Genomic DNA, 27,442 nt, shown 5'->3' with positions numbered 1-27,442 from the left:
TCAATATCTTTTGCCGATCAAGAGTTATTGACGTTTTTATACTAAAAATATGCACTTTTCAAATGTTAATATCTCTGGTTGAGGCAAACAAACAAAAAGTTTTTTTATATTATTGAGAATAACATGCGCCCTTTCAGCACGTTATTCTCAATAATATAAAAAAAATTGAAGATATGTTATATTTTAAACTTTTTTACAAATTGAATTTATTCATATTTTTTACTGTACTTGGGTATATATGTTTTTATTAGACGAGATACAGGCAACAAATCCAGCTATAAAGCATTCGTCTTAAAGAGTTTTAAAAGTCTCTAGAATATGACTTTCATAATAAATTTCAAATAAAAAAGTTAGTGCTAAAAAACTATTTTTTTCAGGAACACCCTAAAGAAGATGCTAATTTCTAATAACAGACTAAAGTGGTAATTTTTATACGATAGATGGATGAAAGTCTAGAGTTGATAGTTCCGTTTGAGTACGGAAGTGTGAAAATTGCATATAGATAGTAGATAGCGAGCAAGGGCAACTTTTAAGGAAGGTCATTGATTGATTGAAACGATTGAAACGATTTGTACCTTCCTTAAAAGTTGTCCTAGCTCACTATTTACTATCTATATACAATTTTCACACTGCCGTACTCTAACGGAACTATCAACTCTAGACTTTCATCTCCTCCATCTATCGTACAAAAATTACCACTTTAGATTGTTATTTGAAATTAGCATCTTCAACTATATCATTCCACCTAAATATGCATTCTGGAATATTGTGCAATGCTACCGACGTCAGGGAGGCAGTTTAAGCATAGGGGGTGACCCCGGCGTAGTGGTTAACACACCCATACCTCTCACGCCAAAGTCAAGAGTTCAAATCTCACCCCCGGACAAGTCACGAATGACCCAAGAGTGTTGATAGTAAAAAAAAAGTTGGACGCATTGTATGTATTACATTTTACTCATTTTATAAATCGCCTGGCTTTGCAATTTTTATTTGAAATATTTTTGAGTCAAATATTACCTCGATTCTCATGAGCTGTTTTAACAGAGATGATTTGGTTGCATTTCAGCATATTTGTAGTGGGGATTTTTATGTATGCCGGTATTTTTGAAATTAATTAAACTAATTACATTTATTTTCGAAACCACCCGGCTATGCCATTCCAGATTGAAATATTTGTAAGCCAAATTGAACCTAAATTCTCATTACATGACTTGCTACCGTTATATTGGCAACACTGCTATTTAACGGTTAAACGTGGAAATTTGTAATTAAACAATTTGAAGCTTGACCTGATACTTTCAGGTATGCGCCATAAATAAAAATGTCTAATTCTACATACACCGTGAATGTGTATGTGGAGACACAAAAGTCCATTTCTTTAAAAAAAATATATACATAAACTTCAACGCATTCATCAAATGCGGTTACTGATATGAGAATCGCATCACAGGGAATTCCCAGATTTATTTTTAATGAACCTGCGTATACTAGATAGTAGCTATGGATCGCCATTAACCTTGTTTAAGATTAGAACATAGAGCTATATGCCTCTTTTTGACATCTGCAGCTCCTATTTGTCATTTTTGAAAACTGCGCCTGGCAAAAAAAAAATGGAAGAACATAAAGCAGAGCATTTTATACTCACTCTCCACGGATTTTACCAACAAGAAATTTCTTCACCGTGATTTCTGAAAACTGGCATGGTCTAGAAGCCAATTACTTTTAAGATGAATCAATTGGAAGTTTCAAAGGATTCCACTGTTTTCAATAATCAATAAAATGTTGTCGAAAATCAGCTTCAGTCGTCCAATGTCAAACAACAACCCTCTCTCATCAGTATCCATTCCTGGAATAACTTATCATTGCAAAAGCCCCATGCTTGAGTCAGTTAATTAAATACAATGAGCACTTGCTGTTTGTTTCGCCGCCATGGTCAATTTGAATGCGCTCGCTTAAGTAAGTGAGCATCTCCAATCGACGCACGAACAGGTTCCCGAACACCGATCGCCACCGCCATTCTTCAGTAGACTTGCGAACGTCGACCCAAAAGCATCCCTTTTCGCTGTTTGTTTGGAAGATTTTGATTTATTTTTCTCAGTTCCCAGAGATGCCTTTTCCTACGAAAATATGTTTGTTGTTGCTACTGGTGATAAGCGTTTACGGTAAGATGGGTCAATCCTACATTGCGCGCCGTTGAATCTCTATCTATGTGTACTTATTACATTAGTGTGCCCCAGTGAGAGCGGGAGATCCCAGAAAGTTAAGTCACGCTTCGATCAACAAACGGAACCGAGTCCAACAAAGGATGACCACTTCGATTGGCTGCTGATAAAGGTTGGTATCGGCGTACCTTTTTTGTTTTATTGTTCTTGCACTCTCTTGTCTATAGATGCCATTCAGACGGAAACGTAACCGGTTTGCTGAATACATAATTATAGGAAATTTCCTTTACCTGAGGCATACATAGACGATGCAGACTCATAATGCATTGAATGATGTAATTGCTCCATTCTAGCCGGTCGTGTCAGTTTTACTATTTGCTTATCGTGAATCATGCTCAATTCTGTACACATGCTTGTTTTTTCTTTGTATTTCCATCAATTAGAACGTACTTGGTCAAGACAGTCGAAATGTGGCTCTATCATCCTTTTCGATCAAGTTCCTCCTGAACATGCTCTACGAAGGGAGCAGCATCGATTCTTTGACCCAACGTGAACTGAGTGACCCATTGGAACGTAATCCTCTCAACCGTGAACCGCCACGATGTACCGTGATCATGAATACCCTTCAACGCAACCCTGAACAACTGCTGATCAACAGTCGAATCTTTACCGATAACATGGTCAATGTGAACCAGAAATACGCTACCATCGTTCATATGCAGTACAATGCCAGCATTGAGAATGTCGACTTTCGGCACCCGGAGCAAGCAGCCGAAACAATCAACCAGTGGGTTTCGGAGAGCACCCGAGGATTGATACAAAAGTTTGTCACGTCCCAGAGCGTTAGGGACTCTGTGATGCTGCTCGCAAATACTATCTATTTTAAAGGACTCTGGGTTAATGTTTTTTCCCCAAATGCAACCACAATCCAACCATTCAAAACCAGTACCGGACAAATCGTGCAAGTCCCCTTCATGAAGCAGATTCTGTACCACTACTACGCCGAATCAGACAGTCTTAAAGCGAAGCTCATTCGACTACCATACTCTGACAGCAGATTCTCTATGATTCTGGTGCTCCCCAATGAAAACAGCAACGTTAATGAACTAGTTAGCACCATCACACCACAATCGATCAACGAAGCGATCAACAGCATGGACGAAATTGAAGTGAAAATTCAACTGCCCAGATTCCACATCGAATACGACAGTTCTTTCAAAGCACCACTACAGCAGGTATTGAAGTGCTGATTCCGTAAGTCGAAAATAAAATCTCACTCAACCCCGTTTTCCCCTTACTCCAGCTGGGAATCGACCGAATCTTCCAGGACAACGCCGAGCTGAGTGGAATCTTTCGCGGAGGGCAACTGACGGCCAAGGTGTCGGATGTGCTGCAGAAAACGGTGCTGATTGTGGACGAGGAGGGAAGTACTGCTGGATCGGCATCCGGATCTTCGTTGGTGTTTACTATTGCCAGCGAACCGGAGAACTTCACTGCGGATCGACCGTTTTTGTTCTTCATCGAAGAGGAGTCCACCGGGACGATTGTGTTTGCCGGAAAGGTGGAAAACCCGGCGCAGTGAATTCCGATTTTCAATGGTCCTAGAGTCCTGTGTACTGCCCTTCTAATAAATGCAATTTTATTCGGACTACAATGTAACTGAACCTGCATTTTTTATAAGTTACTAGCTGAATGTGCCCGGCCTTGCTCGCGATTCAATATTAGCTTGAGTTTATGCGCCAATTGAAAAAAAAAACTATTGTACGTAGCTTCCCCTTCCCCCCCCCCCCCCCCTCTTATCTAAGGAGCTACCCCATATGACCTCCACATACCAAATTTGGTTCCATTTGCTTGATTAGTTCTTGAGTTATACAGAAATTTCTGTTTCATTTGTATGGGAGCCCACCCTTACAAAGAGAGGAGGGGTCTCGAACCATCATTAGAACTTTTTCTGTCCCTAAAAAACCCTGCATACAAATTTTCACGCCAATCATTCAGTAGTTTCCGAGTCTATTAGGGTCAGACATACAGACAGAAATTCATTTTTATATAGGAGAGGAGAGGCATAGTGAGCATCCCGTAGTCTGGCCCTGGATCTCTAGCTGCATGAAACAAATCAACTGGCAGTTGGTTCAATATCATTATGATATTGATCCTACCACCAACCAATTTGTTCCGAACGGCCGGAAGTCCAAGCTGGTGCACGGGATGCTCCCTATGCCCCTCTTACCCCTATATACTAGCTGAGTGTGCCCGGCCTTGCTCGTGATTCAATATTAGCTTGAGTTTATACGTAGATAAAAAAAAGCATACTATATTGTACGTAGCCCCTCCTCTTATCTAAAGAGCTACCCCCTATTACCACACCCTATATCAACATGCCAAATTTGGATCCATTTGCTTGATTAGTTCTCGAGTTATGCAGAAATTTCTGTTTCATTTGTATGGGAGCCCTCCCTTACAGAAGGGAGGGGTCTCAAACCATCATTAGAACCTTTCCCGGCCCAAAAAAAACCCTGCATACAAATTTTCACGCCGATTGGTTCAGCAGTTTCCGAGTTTATAAGGGTCAGGCAGGCAGACAGAAATTCATTTTTATATACAGATAGAAAATCAATTTATTGCGCCTTTTGCACCGAAGAAGACTTCTGCGCTAAAAAACAATCCTTGGGAACTTTAACTCACAACGGCGCCGGTGGTGTAGTGGTAAGCGTGATTACCTCTCACCCCAGCAGGCCGGGGTTCAATCCCAGTCGGCGCCGCCGGGATGTTCTTGAGGCATAACATCTCTGATCACGCCTTCCTTCGGATGGGAAGTAAAGCCGTTGGTCCCCGGTTCATGAGTTGATGGGTCTTAGGTAGGGTCCAGGTGTGGGAGCTGCCTTCCTGGCACGTCGGTAGCATCCCGAGTAAAGCTGGAGATCAAATTGAAATCAAAATTTGCTGTTATGATGTAACTTATTTTGAATACTCCAGTTGATCTCATTTTGGTTGACTTAACGGTTAACACAGCAAAAATGAGAGCAAAATTTTACACTGTTGAATCAAACGGAAAACAAATCTTGCATTCAATGAAATCAATTTGATTACTGATTTTGGATTCATAATGTTTAAGTGAATGCGGGCATGGCGCAAATGGTTAGTATCCATACTTCTCACGCTGACAGATTTGAGCTCAAATCTCACCCCGGGCTCGTCACGAATGACCTAAAATGTGTTAAACAAAACAAATAAACAATAATTATTAGACATAAACGACAGATGAACCTAAATTAAATTTTAAACAAGACGTTAACAGCAAAACTTTAAGTTAAGTTGCTTTCATTTAAAAAGTTTTGACTGCATAATGAAAGCACAACATGATATCAGACTTATGTCGCGACAATTGAAATCAAAATGAGTTTTCATTATGATAAGAACTGCAAACTTTAATATCGATTTGCTTTCATTTTGTTAACCGACTTTGCTCGGGATTGGTGCTCAGCACGGAAAACAAGATCGACGGAGAAAACAAATCAAAAGGAACTTTAACTCACACCAGAAAAAATTAAATGAATAATTTTATAAGTTCTATTGCCATTAGTATGTACGGCTTCGACAATACCTTATTCTATTATCGTCAGGGGGGTAAACAACATCATTGAGAGCTCAATTTTGGCATGTGGATACATTGTGTTTCAGGGCATCTATTGGCCAAATATGAGTGCTCTAGGACTTTGTTTACCCCCTGACGATAATAGGTTGAGGTATTGCCGAAGCCAAAATTTTCTCCTATATGATATTCTATTGCATTTATTGGCCTGAGCGATAAAAAAAACATAGCGATTATTTTTAGCGCGAGAGTCTACTTTGGTACATAATGCTCAATATCATAGTGGAAAAACATCTGTATCTAATAGTGGACAACGTGTAAATTGGAAAGAGTCAATAGGTGACGTTCGTAATGCTAGATGACTTGCACCGCCATTGCTAATTGCATGCAAGGTTATTTAAAAAGACGTGTTTTTCAGCAACGAGGGCACCAAATGAAAGGCTGTAGTTTGATATAGAATGTAAATATCCAACAAATAAACTATGGAATTTTCGGGTTTATTCGCAAAGCGATTCGATTTACTCTAGACCTTGACTAACGTCCCGCGACTCAGTTGCTACAAACGTAGAAACAAGTTGAATTTATCGTGTTTCATTTTAACTAAGAATTAATTTATGAATAACGGGTGTGTTCGTGGAAAATGGCACACACATTAACAGCTGTAACTTTTTAACTATTATAACAAATTATTTGACATTTTCAGTGAAGAATGTTTAGTCCACAACGTTCATATGTGATTTTTTGTGATTTTGCATCTCGAGTAATGGATATGAGAACAACATGCTGTCTAATAAATTTTGAAAAGTCCCAAATTTGAAATCAGCAGTTATGCAAGGAAATTCTTTCGTAATTGTTGCTGTTGATTGTTGGAGCCAAACCATTTCTTTTTGCAAAATATTATAATTCAAAATATTGCGCAGTTAGTCAGAAATTTCCCCTCAAAACATTTGCTAATTTTGACTTAAACAAATAAAAACTCAATCCTTTTACGCCAAACAAAATCATTTTTTGTCTGTCACACTTCAGAGATTCATAATTCGTTGAAAAATTTATCAAGGAGTGAAAAAATAAGTAAAAGTACACACTTAATTAATACACTCGCAAATTTTTGCCGAGATTTGCCCACCCGAGTGCTCGGCAATTTTCTTTTACTGAGATCTCAGCAAAAGTGGCTTTTGGTTGCTGAGTCTCGGAAAATGCTTTCCGGAATCTCAACAAACAACGTCATGTTTGCTGAGATTTCAGCAAAGCAGAAAAAAGCTAAGTTTGTAGGCAAAATGTAGTTTTTTGCTACTGTACAGAATTTTTAATTCACCATTTTGATTTCTTGACCTGAACTCACGTCAATGCTCATATTTGAATCATGACATACTTTTAACTTTTAACTCTATGAAACATCATCTTTGAAAATGTCATGTAATATCGAAGACATTATATTAAGAAAACTGGCAGCTTTGCCTGAATCCAAGCGACATACACAGGAGCGCTGCACTCGAGCGAAGGTGGAAGCAACGCATAGAAAAATGAGCAAATACACATACCTTTCTTCTGAGGATGGAAACTTTGCTATCCAATTCTATAGGAGCATTTACCTTTGAGCGGCAGATGACGCGATTGTGTCTGTCTCATTTGAGAGTTGCCAAGCTTCTTGATATGTTGTCTTGCCACTTTCCACGAATGCACCCTCAGACTACCAACTTACATTCATTTACTTTTTTTTTTACTTTGGTTTGTTTTCCGTCGATCTTGTTTTCCGTGCTGAGCACCAATGCTACCGTCACCAGGGAGGCAGTTCCCACACCTGGACCCTACTTTCCACCCATCAAGTCATGGACCGAGGATCAACGGCTTTACTTCCCTTTAGGGTGAGACGCAATCACGCTTACCACTACGCCACCGGTGCCGGTTAGATGACACTACACCCAGAAAATTTTTCACTTAGATTTCACCTAGATATTTTCCATCTAGTTTTTCACTTAATTTTACGTTTTTCATATGAGGATTGGTTTGAAAGTTCTAATTTCACTCCACATACAACTCTAATAGGTAATATTGGCTTTGGAAGTAAATTTCAATTTATTTTCATGCAGCATCTAAGTGAAAATTGCTCGAAGTGAAAAGATTTTTGCCCAATCCACTAGAAAACAACATAGACTTTATGGTACTTTCTAAGTGAATTTTATGATGTTTTCCCTTAAATTTAAATTAATTTCTTCGTAGCATCATCCATTTTTAGGAAATTTAAAATAATCAAAATAATAAAAATTATATTGTTCAGAAAGCTGATAACACTAGTTTACAGCATTTTTGAACTCGGTAAGGTGATGATCATTTCATATGCAAAATGCTACGCTGAATTCAATGCCGTGGTCAGAAAAAATTAAAGTAGAGCCATTTTTGAGATATACAAAAAATTTGTTTTTTCGAATTTTGGACAAAAGTACGATTACTAAAATGTCAATATCTTTGGAACTAGTGCACCAATTTTTAATCTTTTTGTGAAAATGAAGCTAAATAAATTTGCTATCGTTCACTAGAATATTATGTCTTAATTAAAAATTTAATTTTGAAGTCATTTAAAAATTTACAGCATTTTTTTTTAATTTTCCTGCGAGTTTTCCATAAAAATCTTGTTTTAATCAACATTTTTTATGGGATAAAAAGATTCAAAAAATCATTCCATAATTTATTCTTAAAGTCCATTCAAAACCGGAGAAAATGAGCCTTTAATGGATGAAATCGGTTGGAAATTGTCGAAGTTATGAGCATTTTTGTAAAACACTTAAAAATGTTGCTGAAATACAACAGCTTTAGAGTTCCTTTTCTAGGTGTCGTTGTAAGCACCCAAATCGCATGTAAATTTTTCATGGGAGATTCTTTTCTCTACATATCAATTTGATTAAGGCATATCAGGATTTAAAACCGAGTTGATACAAAAGAAATTTATTTAGGTTTTATTAAAAATGATTGAGAATCGAATGACTTTGTCTTCGATGTTTTGAACTTGTTTCTCGAATCAGAAACCAAGAATAGTCACCCATCATTGATTCATCCCAAAACCCTTGGTAACGACGTTCCATCATCTTCATTTGTTGGTGAAAACGTTCGCCGTGCTCATCACTATCGTCACCAAGATTTTCCGGGAAATAATCCATGTGAGAATGTAGGAAATGTATTTTCAAAGACATATTCACACCTCAGTGAAATAAAAGGATTTGAAATTAATTATATGTAACAAACACAATATTTTTGATTTACACCTATTTTCTCATAATTTTTGAGCAATTCATCAACGGCTTCCTCATAATCTGGGCTTCTGAAATTTCCTAAAAAGGTTGTGACAACACGCTGGAACGATTTCCACGCTTCTTCCTCATCTGGTGTCAAAACTGTATTGAATGCGGAATCATTGAGCAGTTTTTTGATCTGTGGGCCAACAAATACACCTTCCTTTATCTTTGCGTCAGATAAATTTGGAAATACTGATTTCAAGTACTGGAATGCCGGCCCTTCTTTTTGCAACGCTTTGACGAAATTTTTGAATAGCCCAAGTTTTTTTACCCCAAGAGGATCATTTTTAACGTTGTTTTTACCAATTGTGAAATTATCCCGTTTTGGCCAATCTTTTCGGACGTAGTGTTCCTTACGAGCTCGACTGTCCCATTTACACAAAAAACACATATATTTTGTGTATCCCTGTTGCAATCCAGTCAACATGGCAACCACTTTAAGATCGGAACAAATTTTCCAATTGTGTTGATTGTAATTTATCAAATTGAGCAATAGAGCCATTGCTTCATACGTTTCCTTCATATTAACGGCATGAGCTAATGGAATAGAAGGTTTCTCATTCCCTTGATGCAGTAAAACGGCTTTCAAGCTCAACTTGCTGCTATCGATGAATAAACGCCATTCAGCTGGATCATATGGCTCACCAAACTCTTCAAACAAGCCGTTTACGTCATGGCAAAAACATGCCTTGTCCTTTGTAGAATAATATTTGTCAAATTTCTTGTGACGATTCCTGTGACAAGAAATTTTGACCTCCTTGCTCAGCATGTTGTGTTCTTTCAAGCGTGATGCCAGCAATTCGGATTTCTCCTTCGATAAGTCGAGATCTCGCACCAAATCATTAAATTCGGATTGTGTAAACAGTTTTGGGTTTCTTTCCAATTCCACCTCGAAGTCTTCCTCGCATTCCTCCTTGAATTCCTCCTCACTTTTTGTAACGGTCGATTCAACAGAGGGCGCTCGTTTCCGCTTTGGATAAACAGGATACGGGACCGAACTTGAATGTGGAACAGGTTTTGTCATAGAAGCCACTTGTGGATACTCAACTGTTTTGTGACGTCCTTGTTGCTTAACTTTTGTCAAGCAGAAATAACAATTCGTTGCATGACAAAACAGTCGACGCCATATGGTGGGCATGACAAAGGACAAATAGCGACTGACAGATAACAAATAAGTGAGTTAGTAAGTAAGACATTAACACTTATCAAAAATAGATGAAGTAAGATAATGTCGATCAGGAAAGAACAAAGCACTACCATGCTGTACATAAATTGTTTATATGAAAGTTATTCAAAAAATCAAATTACCTTGCGCCTGACATCCACCTAGCCAAGTACGTTTTGCACGAACTACATAATACTTTTGGAATCCACGGTTCGTCAAAGTCTCCAGGATCAATTTTAAAATAAAGCCTGTATGCAGTTTGCAACGAAGCAGTGAAATTGACCGATTTTGTAAATATATAGTTGCCACACGCGTAACAAAACTTTTGAGGATCATTTTTACACCTGAATTCACATTTTGTCGTATACATCGTTAAGCAATGTTAAAGAAAGAAAGCTGTCAAATTGAGTTGGTTGCGTTAGGTACTCGCCGAGCGGTCTCACAAACACTAGCGTAAATTATATTGTTGAAAATATCCCATTTAATTTTGCGTGACAGTTGGTAGTGTTAGTGAAATGCATCGTATGCGTACACGTCCGCAGAAAAGCTTACTGGAAGTGGTGCATGAACCTAGGAGCGGAACAACGGCCAATCTTGGAACATTCAATTTCCATGATTTTACAAAAAAAATTCATAACTTTGACAATTTCCAACCGATTTCATCCATTAAAGGCTCATTTTCTCCAGTTTTTAATGGAATTTAAGAAAAAATTATGGAATGATTTTTTGAATATTTTTATCCCATTAAAAATGTTGATTAAAACAAGATTTTTTATGGAAAACTCGCAGGAAAATAAAAAAAAAATGCTGTAAATTTTTAAATGACTTCAAATTTAAATTTTAAATTAAGACATAATATTCAAGTTAACAATAGCAAATTTATTTAGCTTCACTTTCACACAAAAAGATTTAAAATTTGTGCACTAGTTCCAAAAATATTGACATTTTAGTAATCGTACTTTTGTCCAAAATTCAAAAAATCAAATTTTTTGTATATCTCAAAAATGGCCCTACTTTAATTTTTTCTGACCACGGCATTGAATTCAGCGTAGGATTTTGCATTAGAAACGTTAGTCAACCAATAAAGTTCACACTTTTTATGTTGTTTTGTAAACTAGTGTAATATATTCCTAATAAAAAATAACCATAAACGAACGATAACTCAAATAATAGAACGATTCTACAAATGGTTTGGATGATACCCAAACACGTCGTTAAGCAAAATAGCCATTGCAATTTTATTAGGTCTTATGTGTTCCAGCAACTTCCGGCCAGCTGCACATCCTCTGCCAATCCTTAGGGGGAGATCATTCCTCATCTGTCAATTCCTCGTTCTAAAAACATACCATAAATAAATGGTGTATCATGACAAAAATAAAACATCAAATACTGGGTTGAGATCTTGAGATCTCTGCTAGATAAAAAGTTGCTGTTTTCTGCAATGTTGTTCAGAGGCTAAAACCTTTTGAATTGTGGACAGTTCAGTTCGTAATCCTCTCGCTAGGTGGCACTAGTGTTCATATAAATTGTATTATTGTAAATTTTTTCCTTTGGTTTGTTGTTTTCCGTCGATCTTGTTTTTCGTGCTGAGCACCAATGCTACCGACGTGCCAGCTCCCACACCTGGACCCTACCTATCGACCCATCAACTCATGAACCGGGACCAACGGCTTTACTTACCATCCGAAGGAAGGCGTGATCAGAGATGTTATGCCTCAGAACATCCCGGCGGCGCCGACTGGGATTGAACCCAGGCCTGCTGGGGTGAGAGGTAATCACGCTTACCACTACACCACCGGCGCCGTTAATTTATTGTAAATGCTGGGCAGAGATGCTAGATCTACGGAAAACTCCGTAGATCTACGGATTTTACAAATTTTTGCGGAAATACGGATCCGTAGGCAGAATCTACGGAATTCGGTACAGTTTCTACTGATTTTTTTCTCCAGTGTACGTCTCCCTTCAGAATCGAATTTTACAATCTAGAGTATAAACTGATTCTGAAGGGACAGAAGCAATATACCCCTGCAACTTGTCAACCGTTTTCTTGCTCACTTATCCGCTTTTTGATAGAATAATTTGGCGTTGACGGCGACGCTGTAGTTCTTCCCTCCTATGAAATATCCCGTAAGCAAACGTCATCCTGTGCGTGAAACATGGCATCGCTTCACTCCGCTGAAAGTTCCCATAATATACTGTCAATCTTTGCTTGAAGAGAAATGTTTTCGACGGTGCCGTGTGAAGGCGAATAATGATAATCGACTGCCTTTGCTTCCGACGCTTGCAAAACAAGCTTTCAAATTACAGTACAAAACTAAAATGTCATACGACAGGCTCTGTCATACGACATTGTCACCGAGGGCCGTCACGAATTTTAGTTTTTCTTATAATTATAGCTGCTAATGTTATGCTTGTGTGAATTCTGAAAATAGCAAGCAACGATGTCCTAGTTATTATGGTCAGATCAGAAATGGTTTAATTTACACCAAATTGAGGAATTAGAACGAAATCACATGTGTCATATGATAGTTATTTGATAATTTTCTTTTTGCTCGAATGTTGTTCAACCGTTTGCGTTATGTCAGAGAGACGACGCTCTCTTCCCCGTCAGCTCGATGATGATCAGGCCTTCAACGTGTTCATCAAAAAGCACGTAATCCATAAGTCCTCGTACTTGTCCGGCTTTATAAAGGAAACTCCGGTTAAAGCGTGACTTTCTTATTAGATTACGACACCACTGTACCACCGCTACGGGATCACAATTGATCAGATCGCCGAAGATGGTCTTGAAACCCCTTAAGTGGCTCCTCAAATTGAGCTGGAAACCATTGCCGTGGGTAATGAGACAGAATTGCTGCTTGGGCAACAGGAAACGCTCCTTTGGAATGAGGACAAATGCCTGGAGATCGCTCCCGCGCAAAACAGGGTTCCTCTGTCATTAATATATGACGAGCACGGCGTGACATATTTCATGATAGCATCCAGTGAAACTCGTCGTCAAGACAGGCGTGTGGACAAACCACAACATTTGTTGTATATGACAATGAAAGTTCTTCGCCTTAGAGTTTCCGAAGGCTTGCGATGCATTTTTAAGTTCCCGGGCACACGTGGCAACCGTAAGGACCGCCTTATTCATGGAGCAGTGCATTGAGCTAAATCTATCCTTCCTCAAATCAATACCGAATTCAGTACAGTATTGGCAACAAAGGAAGAGAAATTTGTTCACCATGATGCGACAATTGGGAAAGCCTACGATGTTCCTCACACTCAGTGCAAGTGAGGTGAAGTGGCCCCATTTGTTGAATCTTTTACATAGATTGTCAGAAGGACACAATGGCAATGACTTAATAGATCCAATCCAGGAATTGACTGCACTACAAAGAGCAACTCTGGTCAATGATGATCCAGACACGTGCTGTGTGTACTTCATCCAGCTGGTTGACACTATTGAATTTCAGCACCGTGGAAGTCCTCACGCGCACATCTTTCTATGGCCTAACAAGGATCCCCGGGAAGCAATCAGTGAAAGTATGTCAAAAACTACAGGTGCAACAGGATCATGGTATTCATGCCTGTACTACGATCGACCCTTTTCAGGGTCACCAAGATTTTCCGAAAGAGTTAAATTTCTGAACATGTCCCAACTAAAAGTCACATCAAAAGCTTCTTTTCAGGGCAATCCAACCCCGATAAAATGCCAATTCCTACACAAAACACAAGTCCTGCTGCAGTTAACAAATAACATTTATTATATAAGACCACGTAGTCCGACGTCACCATTGCGTACAATCCCAGAGGACTGTCCCTAGTAGTTTTTCAAAAGTTCTTTCATCGATTTATCATTTAACGTAAAATAACACCTTAGAAATAAAAAAAAATCACTTTCGACTAAAAAAATCCGTATATTTGAATAAGTCTACGGAATTGCATAGAAAAAAATCTGGCATCTCTGATGCCGGGTCGATATCTTTCGAATTGTTAAATTGATACATATCATGATGGTGACTTGAGTATGAAACAATCGACAGAACTGTTTCCGCACATCGAAGGTACGTGAGCGAATCGGTGATCATCACTTTTGCCAGTTGTAGCAGGGGTAAACACCCATCACCATCCCTCATCAACGGCAATGCCAAAATTTAAAAAAAATCTTCAAAAACTTCGTTTTAAAGCTTTTTTTATTTATTCAAAGGGGGAATGTTTCTTAGAGTATTCAACTATGTTAATCATCGATCGAGTTTCCACTTGCTGCAATTACGGCCTCCACATGCTTCCGGAATGCACGACAGGTTCTAATAATGTAGTCTGGATCCATTTCTCTCCAGGTACCGGTCAATGTTTGTCTGAGGCTTGCTGTACTCGGGTGACGTTTAGAACAGGCCTTGGCCTTCGAGACGCGCCATATTGAGTAATCCAGCGGATTAAGATCGGGGCTGGATGGCGGCCACATATCCTTTGCCCAGAACGGAAGATGTTCCTGCAACCACTTCTGAGTGCGGTTCGAGGTGTGGCACGGAGCCCCATCTTGTTGAAATACAACATTTGGCTTCGGACCGTACTGTTCTTTGATCCACGGAAGAACATACTTACTTAACATCCTGATGTAGACCTCCGTGTTGACCTTGTCGCCTTCTGGAATGAATACCGGGTCCATTTTTTTTTTGCCATCGGAAGCCACCAATCCAAAAACCATAACGCTAGCAGGATGCGTGATCAGATACACGTTTTTGTGCTCGTCAGCCACGTCTTTTACCGGAAGAGAACTAATATACCGGTCAGTTCTGGTATTTGATACGGGATCAACGGTAAACAGGCTCTCGTTGTATTACCGGATTTTTTCACTTAAGCAAGTTCAAGATTTTCTTTCATCGTTCAACTCGTAGCTCCCGGATGCGGTTGGTAGTCATGTGAGTTTTTCCCGTGCCCTCGACTTCGCCCCGCAAACTTCCTTTACGATCTTCCGTGCCGTAAAGTCACTGATCCCGTGTTCCTTTGCCATTTTCCTTATTGAACGCACTGGATTCAACCGAATCTTCCTTTTGATAGCAGCGATAACCATCGGAACCCGAGCTGACCTCGGACGACTTGTGGCCACCTTCGTGGATGGTTGTCCTTTCTTTTCTCGGTCTAAAACCCTTATGACGGTCCACCGGGACACTCCCACGGGATTGAAATGTCTTTTGGCGACATTTGCGCGTGGGACAAATCACGAATACGCTACCACTTCGTCATGGTGCAACTGTCAAACTAAGTAAATCATTTTCTTTTATACACAGCCTACTACGGTATGAGTTATAGGTTACGTGCATGCAAAGAAAACCAAGGCATTGTATGCACAGGTGAAACGGGAACCTTCAAACATTGCCAATTTAACGTTACACATTTTACCGGAGCCATCGTGTTCGGAGTGTTATCGCTCTTCTTTGAGCAAATGTTGCGCACATGTTTATGTAATTCTAATTGTATTTATTTATATTGTTTTGAACGAAAGAACAGCGAACGTGTTCTGTAACACTCAATTCTATTATATTAACGTAACATTATCGATATAATTGTATTTCTAATAATTATTTTTTTCAACTTTTCTTCGAAGATTATTATTTTTTTAAGAACTTCAATTTTTTCCAACTATGTTCAGTTTTAGATGCATGATTCAGCCAATTCAAAATCCAAACTTCTTCATCTGGCGTTAAAACAGTCAATGGTTTAGGATTTTCATTACAAGTAGGAGCATGTAGCACTGACATTCCATTCCAACTCCATCTGATTTGGAGAAGTGATTGAAAAGGATGGTAGATGAGGTTGACAGTACTACTGAACAAGACATGATGAGAGGTATTCCGTGAAAAGTTCGAAAATTCATCCGAAAAGCTGACGAATATTTTTTGTTGAATTCTTGTTAGTTAAATAAAAATCCTACAAAATGATACCTTTAGCGTTTTTGAACTTTATTTCCCCTTTGAGAAGTGACCTTTTTTTGTGCGACCAAATTCTAAATGGAACAGATTTTAATATTTGAATCTAAGATTTAGATCCCTGGCTTTATCACATTGTTCTCCCCTCTGGGTTTCTTACGTAATTGTTCTATCGGGTATGTTTCGTTTTCTACTAAAAGTAATTGAGTTACATTTCTTTAATTCTGACAGGCTTTTGTGACAACAAGTATGGAAAATATGTGTTTCCTTTTTGAATGTTATGAAAGAGTAGAATAGAATAGAATAAATAAAACAGGTCCGCGATTTGATGTTTTTTTTTTTTTTTTTGCAGGCGATTAGTTAAATATGATTCAAGCCATTTGAGGAGTGCAGAATAAATTCCTATTTGTTTAAGTTCAAAGAGAAGCATGGTTATTCAATTAAACGCATTGCTGAAAGATTTCTTGAAAGAAATTTGCAAGCAAATTGCATTATTTCCCGAGATCTCACCTACCCTGTTGTTGGGATGAGTTTACCAACTCTTTATAGCTACACTTTGTGGGTTGTGTTTGTGATAGCCTAAAGCTGAATTTAAAGTTTATTTCAGAAAAGTTGCGTAACTTATTAATTTTAAGGCTTACAAATTTAGTGTACTTGCTCTGGCAGTGGTATGGCTCGATTTTCCACTCTACTTCTTCAATTTTGACCGTACTATAATTTTAATAAAATACTAGCATTAAGTTCAATTTCCGTTATTTTCATCCGTACTTACAGTGTTTATAATTTATGATTAGGTTTTAGCACTACACGGCAAATAATGTTCATTTTACATAAGTAGAATAATAGAATAAAGAACTTGTATAATGATACTATTTAGAATTCTCGATTAACAACTATGTCAACTTTTGTTCCTCCTCTTTTCGTTTGACGTTATTCAAAATCCCACCGGTGCCGTTTCCCAATGTCATTTGATTCACCGTAAATGCAGGACCGTAGCACCGCCGTAGCACCGCCGCGATGAGGGGTCTCGTCGTGACATACCCCCGCCCGTAAACCTTGGTGAGGGTCTGGTACACCTGAAGCACCCGAGCCAGGTTTACATTTCACCTCGACGTCCAGTACAGCTAACTTCAAGGCTGGTCTACGTAGAATCACCGAATATGTACGCACAAGAACTTGGCGCACTCTACCGTCCCTGCCGGGAAACACCTGCTCGATACGTCCACGTTTCCACTGGTCCCTCGCCGTTCCGCCAACGACCAGAACAAAATAACCTACTGCCTGATCTTTTACGTCGTTGAACCACTTGCATCGCCGTGTGATCACAGGAAGGTACTCCTTACCACCTGCACCAAAAAGCATCAGCGATATACCAAGCTAGATTCCAGCTGCTTCGAAGGATTGACCGACAGTCTAACTGCTCGGTGGGTAGGAACTTGGATGGGGGCCTTATAGCCTAGTCAGTTAAGGCACGGTATTACCAAGCGGGAGGCGGCGGGTTCGATTCTCGGTCCGGTCAAGGGAATCTTTCGGTTTGGAAATTTTCTCGACTTCCTTGGGCATAGAGAATCATTGTGATTGCCACACAATATACAAATTCATGCATTGGTATTGGCATCGAAAGCTCTCAATTAATAACTGTGGAAGTGCATTTAGAACACTAAGTTACGAGCACGCAATAAGCTAATGTGCACTAAGAAATAAGCTTGAAATGTGAATAAAAAGAAGAAAGGTAGGAACTTGGACCCGGAAGAGCTGCTCAGCAAAAAATGGTTGGGTGTCAAAGCCTCCTGGTCTGCCGACTCCAGAGGGATGCAGGTAAGCGGTCTGGAGTTGATCATCCCCTCCACTTCCAGAATGATTGTCGCCAATGTCTCGTCGTCTGGTTGGCGCGGATCGTTAGGCAAGCCTCCAATTGCTACTTTTACGGACCGGACGAGCCTCTCCCATGCACCGCCCATGTGTGGTGCCGCTGGTGGGATGAATTTCCAAGCAGTTTCGGCGGTTGTAAACCTTTCCGAGAGGGCCTTGATTTTGGCATCCATTTGCACCCTCAGCTCGTTGCTAGTGCCCTGAAAACAGGTGGCATCATCGGTCCAGAACTCTCTTGGATTGCCTCTGCGTGCGACGAAGCGGTGAACAGCCATAATGCATGACTCCGTACTTAGTGAATGCACAACTTCCATGTATACCGCTGTAATCGTGAGACATGTGAAGAGGGCCACCTAGCATTTCACACTGATCCTACCCACCTTGGTCAGTACTGGCCCGAAGTAGTCCAACCCGGTGAACGTGAAAGGTTGAACGAAAGCTGTCAGGCGCATCTCGAGAAGCGGAGCCATTGTTGGTGGTCTTGGAATCGCCTTCGTTAGGCGGCAGAATGCACACGCATTTACGACTTTATCCAAGAGCTTTCTTAGTGATGCGATCTCGAAGCGTTGACGATCTCGGTGAATATGGTTTCTCGGTTGCCGTGACGAAAGCGGCGATGACACCAATCCACAATAAGGAAAGTAATTAGGTGCTGATTAGGAAGGATGATCGGGAACTTAGCTTCAGCCGGTGTATACGGTGCCGCACCGATTCGACCACGACTGCATAGGATACCCTTCTCATCAATGAACGGACATTTATTGTAGATTGTGCTGGATTTGTCTACGAGGGCGTGGCGATTTTCAGGAGGCCCTTGGGTCTTGACGAAGATGACGATTTTATTAACGTAGTACTCACTTTAAGCTGTTTTAAACAGTGCTTCTTCGGCTTTTCGGAGTTCGCTGCTGGTTAGCTTGCCGAGTTTCAAATTGTCTATGGTTCTACGTCTACGAAGGATATCAGCGAAACACGTACGCAGCTACCCGTTGCATTTTGATCTATCGATCGAATCTTTCGAAATTAATGTTTGGAACGAAGTGAACGACATGACAGTGAGCAGGTCGGAGTTCTTCTTCTTTAGTTGAAGTAACCATACGTTGAACAGGTCAGCGCTCCTCAGGCTGGTGTAGGAAGGCCGTTCTTTGGAACCAAGGGTTCTCGGTCGTCACTTGTGGTCCAGTGTTCCACTTAGTGGCCAGATCTGCCACATTTAGTTTGGACGGATTGATCAAGCAGCTGTTTTGTGGGCAACACTGTATTCTGAACTTCAATCTGAAGTTCGCTCAAAAAATATTAAAATCTAAATAGTATAAAATGTGCGCTAAATCGCAACTCTCCTTACCGACGCATAGCTTACTGAGCTACACTAACTTAGTATAAAAATGGTTTATACACGCAAACCAAAAAATCTATTACAATGAATGTTAGTTCCGTTTCCTATCATCCTCTGTTCATGAACATCGCAACGAATGTTAGAAATTGACCATGCAGGCGATGTAATGGTTTTTTGTCTTTTTTATTTCGTGTTTTATCTACGCTTTCGACTATACCAGTAAGCTTGCAGAACGACGCACATTGTAGAACATTGTAGAACGACGCACACTATTGCCTCGAATCTCTCCAGCAGAAAAAGCATACTAAGTCGAGTATGCGAGAAAATGAGCGCTTCATGTTTGCTCCTAGGCTAGAGAGAGCAGTGGAAAAAGCACAGGTCTGATAATCGCAACGTTCGTGGTTCGAGTTCAGTCGGAAATCTGTTTCCTATTTTTTTCGACGTAACTAATTTACCTCACTAATACACTCTACATTTTTCGGTCTCCAATTTTCTTGCATTGGACCGCAGCTAGGTATATCGCATCCTCGGTTCATGCGGTCTCCACTAACATCCTCTGATGATGAATCCTACATAATTGTAAGCGAATCTTACATCCTCTGGTTGGGTGTGCTCAAGGTGAAGAGATATCAGATCCAGAGTATGGCGAGGATCCCGGCGAAGCAATCTGAACGATTCCTTGTTAGGTCAAGATGGGGACAAATGACAAAATCTAGGAACCAGAATTCTCGACCGTCGCTCACATCGACATGTTTCTTCTCAGTCAATGCGGCTAACATCTACTCTTTGCAATAACGGCGCCGGTAGTGTAGTGGTAAGCGTTAGTGCCTCTCACCCCAGAAGGCCTGGGTTCAATCAGGTATAACATTTCTGATCACGCCTTCCAAGGGAAGTAAAGTCGTTGGTCTCCGGATCATGAGTTGATGGGTCGATAGGCAGGGTCCAGGTGTGGCAGCTGCCTTCCTGGCGTCGGTAGTATTGGTGCTCAGCACGGAAAACAAGATCGACAGAAAACAAATCAAGGAAAAAATACTCTCTGCGACGTTTTTAATCAGCTACGCGGTTGGATTCCCTAGTGAATACTAATACATTTTGAACGATTTCCAAACTGTACTGGCGACTCACTGCTTTGTTTCAAATCCGTCTCCAAATCGTTGATGGTCTCAATCTGGCGCGCCATGCGATCCTAGACCTTCGACTTCTGACATATTTTATTTTTAAGATGTTCATGCATCTATTGACCCACCTTTTTCCTGTATGTACTTATCCTTCAACTTACACAGCCGGTTCGATGGCATTGAACGATCTTGCCTGATCTTGGTTCAGAAACACCGCATTATACACCCATGTCGTGCAGGATCGTCTTCAGTAGCTCGCTTCGGATCATGTAAATTACGTCATGCTTTTCACTATGTAATTGAAGGTGCCTGTCTCGATTGTGTGATTTTGTGGACAATGATAATCTTGTCACCATAAATTATTGTAAGGGCCGTCAAAACTCCAGGAGATTGGCGCGCTTGTTTAACTCAATCAAATTCCGCTGGTACATAACATTTTTCAGCAGAATCTTCGGAATCTTACTGAAGATTTGCTGGATGTCATGTATGATGGGCCACTCAATCGGTTCTGTGACAACATAATGATTGACTGTTTTTGGCAGGTGGATTCCTGTAATATGCACACAAATAAGTAATTCCGTCGCTGCTAACCTTGTGAATCCGGAAAAGTGTTCGGTATGAATCTGGATTTAAATTCCTAAAATCACAAGCTTTTCAAAGTTACTGGCGGGAAGAAAACTAAACTCAAATTCCTGTTCAAACGGTTCAAACATGAAAAAAAACCTACAAACTAGACTGTCAAAATCAAAACATATTGTGTTCACTGAACGAATTCTGCACCATTATTTGGATTTATTATAATTTTGAAGTAGTATAAACATTGAGTAACCATTTAAATGATGAAATTTTAATCATTCATTGTTAAGTAATATTTTTGAGTGTGTAACATAGTAGTCATGATATTTGTGCTCTATTCTACGCACCAGAAACTCCAATATTGCATGGTGAACAGTTGATTGAGCCTAATTATTAAGACACTAGCAACCATTAATAACTTTTGTTCCTTACATTTCTTTGAAAAGTGAACAAGAAAATTGGTTATCCCATACTTATTTCCACACATACTTCAATTGGTAAGTGCCAGGTCAGTTTCTTACTAAATGACTTCACATTTTGGGAGGCTAATCAGGACCCGATTTGGAACCGTTTAAGCACTGTGGAGCGCAAAGCCCAGTCTAATATACAGCCCAATCCTGTGAGTCGCGCGACTTTCAGTTACTAGTGAGGCGACAAAAGTCACGTCGTGTGAGGTGACCCTCCATTGGTTTGCATGGATATGTACCTAACACGAATTCATGACAAAACTTTATTTGAAATCATCCCCTGAACTCCTATGGAATTTATCTCCAAAACAAGTCTAGATCGAAGCCTCAATCGAAACACATTTGACGTCACAAGCAGTTACCGGTTGTGAGAGTTTTAGGTCAAGTTTAATCCTACACCGTTCCTCTGTATCAGGGAGCGTGCTCCATTGAATAGCACAGGAATGAAAGAAACGCTTAGTTTCACAACAACTGCGGATCTTTTTTTTTTCCTTCCCCAGGCTGACATCATGTCACTGCATAGTGGAGTGAGTCACAGGAACATCCGTTCGATTTACTCAGATGTAAACATAAACATAACCTGTTCGGGGTTGTGAATCCCCATCTTCCACGTTCTCCATTTGACAGTAACGCTAAAATGAGTTTCAATTTTTACTACGGATTTGTTGACAGCTGGCATCCTTCCGATGACGGTTGAAATGTTAAAAGAAGCCGGACTCCGATCAATGATCTATTCTATGCTTTATCGATCAACACATTGTCGATTATGGGAACATTCTTCATGACCAAGATCAAGAGATCTCACATAACTAGCTAGCGAACATCCAATTCAAGAGCAACATGTGAAAAGGGCATACAAACTTTTTTTAAACAAACCTGCTTATGCCCTTTTCTCGCCACCCATATGGCATCAACGCAAACCATCGACATCACCGGATGGGAGAAACTTTTGGCGAGAAAAGGGTCTACAAAGGTTTGTTTACAAAAAGCTTGTATGTCCTTTTCAAATGTGGCTCTTGGATTGAGACAATACCAACTGCCATCTGGAAGGCTTCACTGAATGGGATAACATTATCGAATTTTATCTTCCACTCACACTTTCTACACTACACATTCTAGTCGCATGAGCAGCGCGAGAAGTTCCGCATCGTCAAATAAATCCGGTTCAGTTGCCGGTGAAGAACGGTCGAAGGTGGATTCTCGAGAAAAAAAAATGAAAACGTCGATTGTGATTTTGTGTGAGTATTGAACCGTTGCTCCTACTTTTTTTTTTCTTAATAATTCTCACTCTCTGTAAGTATTTTGAACAATTTCCTGTGGCAACTTAAGGTAAATGAAATTATTTGTTGATTGAAGAATGTATAATTTTCAATTGAATAGAACATTTCGATGAAAAAATATGTATATGTAGGATTACAGATTTACCGCAATGAAATATTCAGAACTATCCATCGGATGTAAATTAACAAAGTTTCTGCAATGCATTTTTTTTTATTTCCTTCTAAGGCTGTATCCCACTTGGCGTGTTAAATTAAACTCGTGGTTAAAAGTGACAGATAGAATGTTGTTATTTCTGACAGTCTAGAAGTTAAATTTTGACAACCGTGCCTGAGTTCAATTTGAAAACCGATCGATCGATAACACCGGGATTTTCGAACATTAAAAACAACTTTCATAATGCCACTGTTAACCACGAGTTAAATTTAAATCGGTAATTGGGACACAGCCTAAGTAGCCCTCGTTATTATTCAAATTTTAAATTTGTATGTAAATACACGGGTGCATGTTACCAGCGAAAGCTAATAAATGGATTTCATTAAACATAAAGTTGTATTGCTGTATGTTCAATTCAAATTATAAAATACTGATAATTTCGAATTGAGTCGAAAGTGAATTCATCAACTGTAAATTATATTTCTACTTCATGGAATACCAAATCAACCAAACCAGTGCAGCAGTGTTATGGTGATTGAGCATACTTAATGTCGACAAAGTCCTCCAATCACTGACGACGAAGACGACAACGAACATGAGGCTGTGTGTGCGTCTATGCCACACTAATTATTTCCCAAAAGTCAAATCGGCCAAACAAAATAACACTGATGATGAGCGATGCCATGTATCCTGATTTATGTACGCGATAAAAGATGGAACCCCCTTGTTTATCTTGAAACCTTTAGGTTCTGGAACAAGTGTGTTAGCTCAAAAACAGTTAAATTTTCGAACATTTTTTTAAGGCAACAAACTTTTAACAGCACCTTACGGTATCCAAATAAACATAATCAACACAGCAACAAATATTTGGAAATCAACACAGCAAAAAACGTGTTGTTGAATTCCACCTTGTAAATTTTGATGTGAAAACAACCCAAGTCTTATTTTATCATTGTTTTATCATTGCATCCCTTGCAGCCTGTGGTTATATTACGGTTTTGTGTGCTTGTCATGAAATCAGGCCGTCAAGTAGTCTATAAAACTGTTTTATGACTGCTAAATTAAAACTCAGACTTCATAGTTTTAACGGTAGCTGTAAAGTGGTTCTGTATCACTACTTATTACTGCAGAATAAAACCAAAACAAAACATACAATTATGTTTTATGGCATACTTTTCATGACCGATATAAAACTTGAAGCAGTCTTAGACCTTCATTAAAGCCTCATTACAACTATCATCTTTATCAGAGGCCTAAGATTCACAGATAAGAAATATACTACAACAATAACAAAAAATACTCCCCGGAGACAAACCAGCCCAGGGCTGAAAGTCTCCTTAATAAAGATATAAAAAAAAATACTCTGAAAATTGTTACCAACATATAAAAAAACAAATCTATTCAGATACATGAAATAAAAACCCCTTCAGTGCTTTTGAACACGACGCAGATGAGACGATCGCCAATATGGAATTCCTGGAGGATCTACAGTTATGGTCTCTCTCATATAACATAAGGCACAGTGCGGTGAAGGAGCTCTTAAAAATATTGAACAAGCGGCTTTCCGATACAATTCCGAAAGATCCACGAACCCTTCTTAAAACAACGCAGACAGTTTCAATAAATCCGGTTGGCATCACGGCTTTAAACCTTGTATTGAAAAAGCTTTAAGTGGATCCAATAAGCATTTCTTACATCTTTATTACAAGGCAAAATAGGAGGATCGCTTGGAATGTTGACTTTTCAACAGGTTGCCATGGTTTTTGTTTTGATTTGATTTGCTGCACCGAATAAAACCAGCAAGCTAGTTATATAGCTAAAATATAACTTAATGCTCTCAATTTGGACTACGAAATGCTTAGATACAACCAACAGGTTTATGTTATGCTATAGAATTACAATCTAGGAGAATATGTTATATTGAGGTATTTTTAAGGATAGCAAGTTATAACGGAAAAATGGAACAACAATCAGACATTATCTAATAACAATAATGGTGGGCAGAATTGTAAATCATTTTCATTCATCAACATTAATTTTCCTCTAACTTTTATTAGCAAAAGAATTCCGTAAAATGATGCACTAAGCTTCTGCAGTTTATATTATTAACTTAATTTTTTGTCACAAACTCAAATCTGAATCTCTTATGCATGACGAACTAGAGCTGGCAGAACTTGTTATTTACATTCACTGAAAAACAATAGTGGGGTATGTTCACTTTGGTTCATCATGCGTAAGAGATACATACTGACGTGGGTAGATCACCTTTTCGTGGTACGTTACGGGATGTAACATCTACCACCGATTCCTAGTCTTGAGTACTTCAGAGTACTTAGGGAACAGTTGGAGGCGAACCAGCCCAAGGCTGAAGCCTCCTTAATAAAGCTAAATAATAATAATAATAATACTTAGGGAACAGGATTGTTCAGTAATCAAAGGAACACATCTTAGTCCTTGTTACTTTGTATGCCTTGTTGATAGTGATAAGTCCTCGGGTTGCCTGGACCGAGGATGATCTTGAAACAAGGAAAAAAATGAGTTAGTTAGTCTTCACATATGCAATTCCTAATCTTCTATTCGTTGTTCCCTAGTTTGAAGTGGTTAAGACTAGGGTTCTGATGCATGGTCATTAGACTGATGCAAATTTTGACATTTTCGCTCCATAGTGCTCAAACGGTTCCAAATCGGGTCCTGATTAGTCTCCCAAAATTTGAACTCATTCGATAAGAAACTGACTTGGCACAAACCATTTGAAGTTTATATGGAAATTGCTATAGGAAAACCAAATGTTTTGTTCATATCCATCTAATAATTTATCATATCGCTCTGCTTTAAAAAATGATAACTAAGCTCGTAGAAAATTATCTCAGCTACAACTTTGTCCTGAACCACTTTTCAATATAATGTAAGCATCAAAAGTTATCAATAATTCAAGCCACAAATGTCTTACGATTATGCTCAATCAACTGTTCAGCAGGCAACATTGGTGTTTCTGGCGCTTGGAATAGAGCACAAAAATAATGGCTACTATGTCACACTGCAAGATACAGTGTTGCTCACAAAACAGCTGCTTGATCATGCCAAAAGATTATCAATCTCTTAAACAATTAATAGCTATTTAATTTGACGTTTGGCTCAACAACTATATTCTGCTAAGTTGAAGCTGAGAAAATTTTCCATAAGTAGGGTAACCAACTTGATTTGGACCCCTACATATTTTGGACCCTTTTCATTTATTTGCCTCGCTTACTGTATAGTTTCTGCAAATTCATGTGGGTTGATGTTGTAATTACATTCTATTAATTATTTTCAATGTCTCAAGATCATTAGTTCACCTCAAATTGTATTCAATTAGTCAATTTATAGCATTTAAAAAAATTATCGAAAAAGATTCATATTTCGACGTTTGTCAAGAGGAATCGGTGTTAGTGACTTGTTTTCAATTTGGTTTGAAATATACAATTCAATGATTTTTTTTATCAAATCAGTTTTTCTGACTTTGGAAGATGTATTTCACGTGTTTATAAAGATTTCACCTTAAGATTTCACTTAAAACGTATTAAATAAATAGTGTCCAAAAACGATCGTAAAAAATTGTTGCTGACTTATTTTGGACACCCCTAGATTTCCATTTTTGACAGCTGTTTGTTTATCAAATAAGAATCATCAAAAGTGCGACGAAGAAAGTTCAGGTTGGTAGATCGTGCTATTTTCTCAGATTTCTGATTAAATTGGTAAGTAAATCAATCAAAATATATGAATTCATTGTTTTTAAATATATTTCTTGTTTATCAGGCGATTCAAAATGGGAAAAACGGCAAAAACACGTAGAGTGGCCTACTCTGAGGAGGAAGTTAATAAATGCGTGTATGCCATCAGAAAAGGTACGGCCATCAAAACAGCTTGCCGCCAGTACGGAATTCCAAGATCCACGATCAAGTTCCGTTTGAGCAATCGCTTTAAACATCAGACAACACCTGGAGCTGCTCCGGCACTTGATCATGCTGACGAACTTGAGCTTGTTGGATGGGTGAAGAAAATGGCTCGAAAAGGACACCCTGTTACCAAATACCGAATCATGAATCAGGTGACCCTCTACCTCGAAGCACATCCAGAGAAAAATCGATTCAAGAAAGGAAAGCCAAGTAAATAAACCCAGTTACATTGATGTGCTTGTTCCAGATACTTATTTATTCTTATTGCTTGTAGGTGATCAATGGTTCCGCTGTTTTTTGAACCGTTACCGCTCTGAACTGTCTGTTCGGAAGCCGGAAAGTGTTACAAAAGCTAGCGCGAACGTAACCGAGTCCGACATTAGGAAGTGGTTTAAGGAGGTTTTTGGAATTCTTCGTGAAGAGGAGGTAGCCGACATCCTTTCCGATCCAAGAAGAGTTCTCAATGGTGATGAAGCCTGTTTCTACTTGGATCCGACCATTGACAAAGTGATTGCTAGACGAGGTGAGCGAAACGTGTATAAAGTTGATCAGGGGCCGGCAAAGAAAAACATTACAGTGATGT

At 39.1% G+C, this 27,442-nt stretch overlaps 2 protein-coding genes across 4 annotated transcripts in view; one reads left to right on the top strand and one right to left on the bottom strand.

The window, feature by feature from the left end:
• The window catches only part of LOC135710821 (uncharacterized), a 44,002-nt gene extending 40,147 nt beyond the window's left edge, over positions 1–3,855 (top strand). Inside the window, exons 8-11 of the mRNA XM_065233510.1 lie at positions 1,962–2,162; positions 2,228–2,334; positions 2,606–3,397; positions 3,466–3,855. Of these exons, the coding sequence (XP_065089582.1) occupies positions 1,962–2,162; positions 2,228–2,334; positions 2,606–3,397; positions 3,466–3,744 (1,379 nt within the window). The 3' untranslated portion in view covers positions 3,745–3,855. The remainder of the gene's footprint in view (positions 1–1,961; positions 2,163–2,227; positions 2,335–2,605; positions 3,398–3,465) is intronic.
• The window catches only part of Ccn, a 356,072-nt gene that overhangs the window by 174,340 nt on the left and 154,290 nt on the right, over positions 1–27,442 (bottom strand). The gene's annotated exons all lie outside the window — the stretch shown is intronic.

The sequence above is a fragment of the Ochlerotatus camptorhynchus genome, unplaced genomic scaffold, assembly GCF_037179485.1.
Source record: "Ochlerotatus camptorhynchus isolate MF236.1 unplaced genomic scaffold, CSIRO-AGI_Acam_v1.1 ptg000403l, whole genome shotgun sequence".
Classification (NCBI taxonomy): domain Eukaryota; kingdom Metazoa; phylum Arthropoda; class Insecta; order Diptera; family Culicidae; genus Ochlerotatus; species Ochlerotatus camptorhynchus.
The sequence above is the reverse complement of the archived record's forward strand: the minus strand, read 5'-3'. Positions and strand labels throughout refer to the sequence as shown.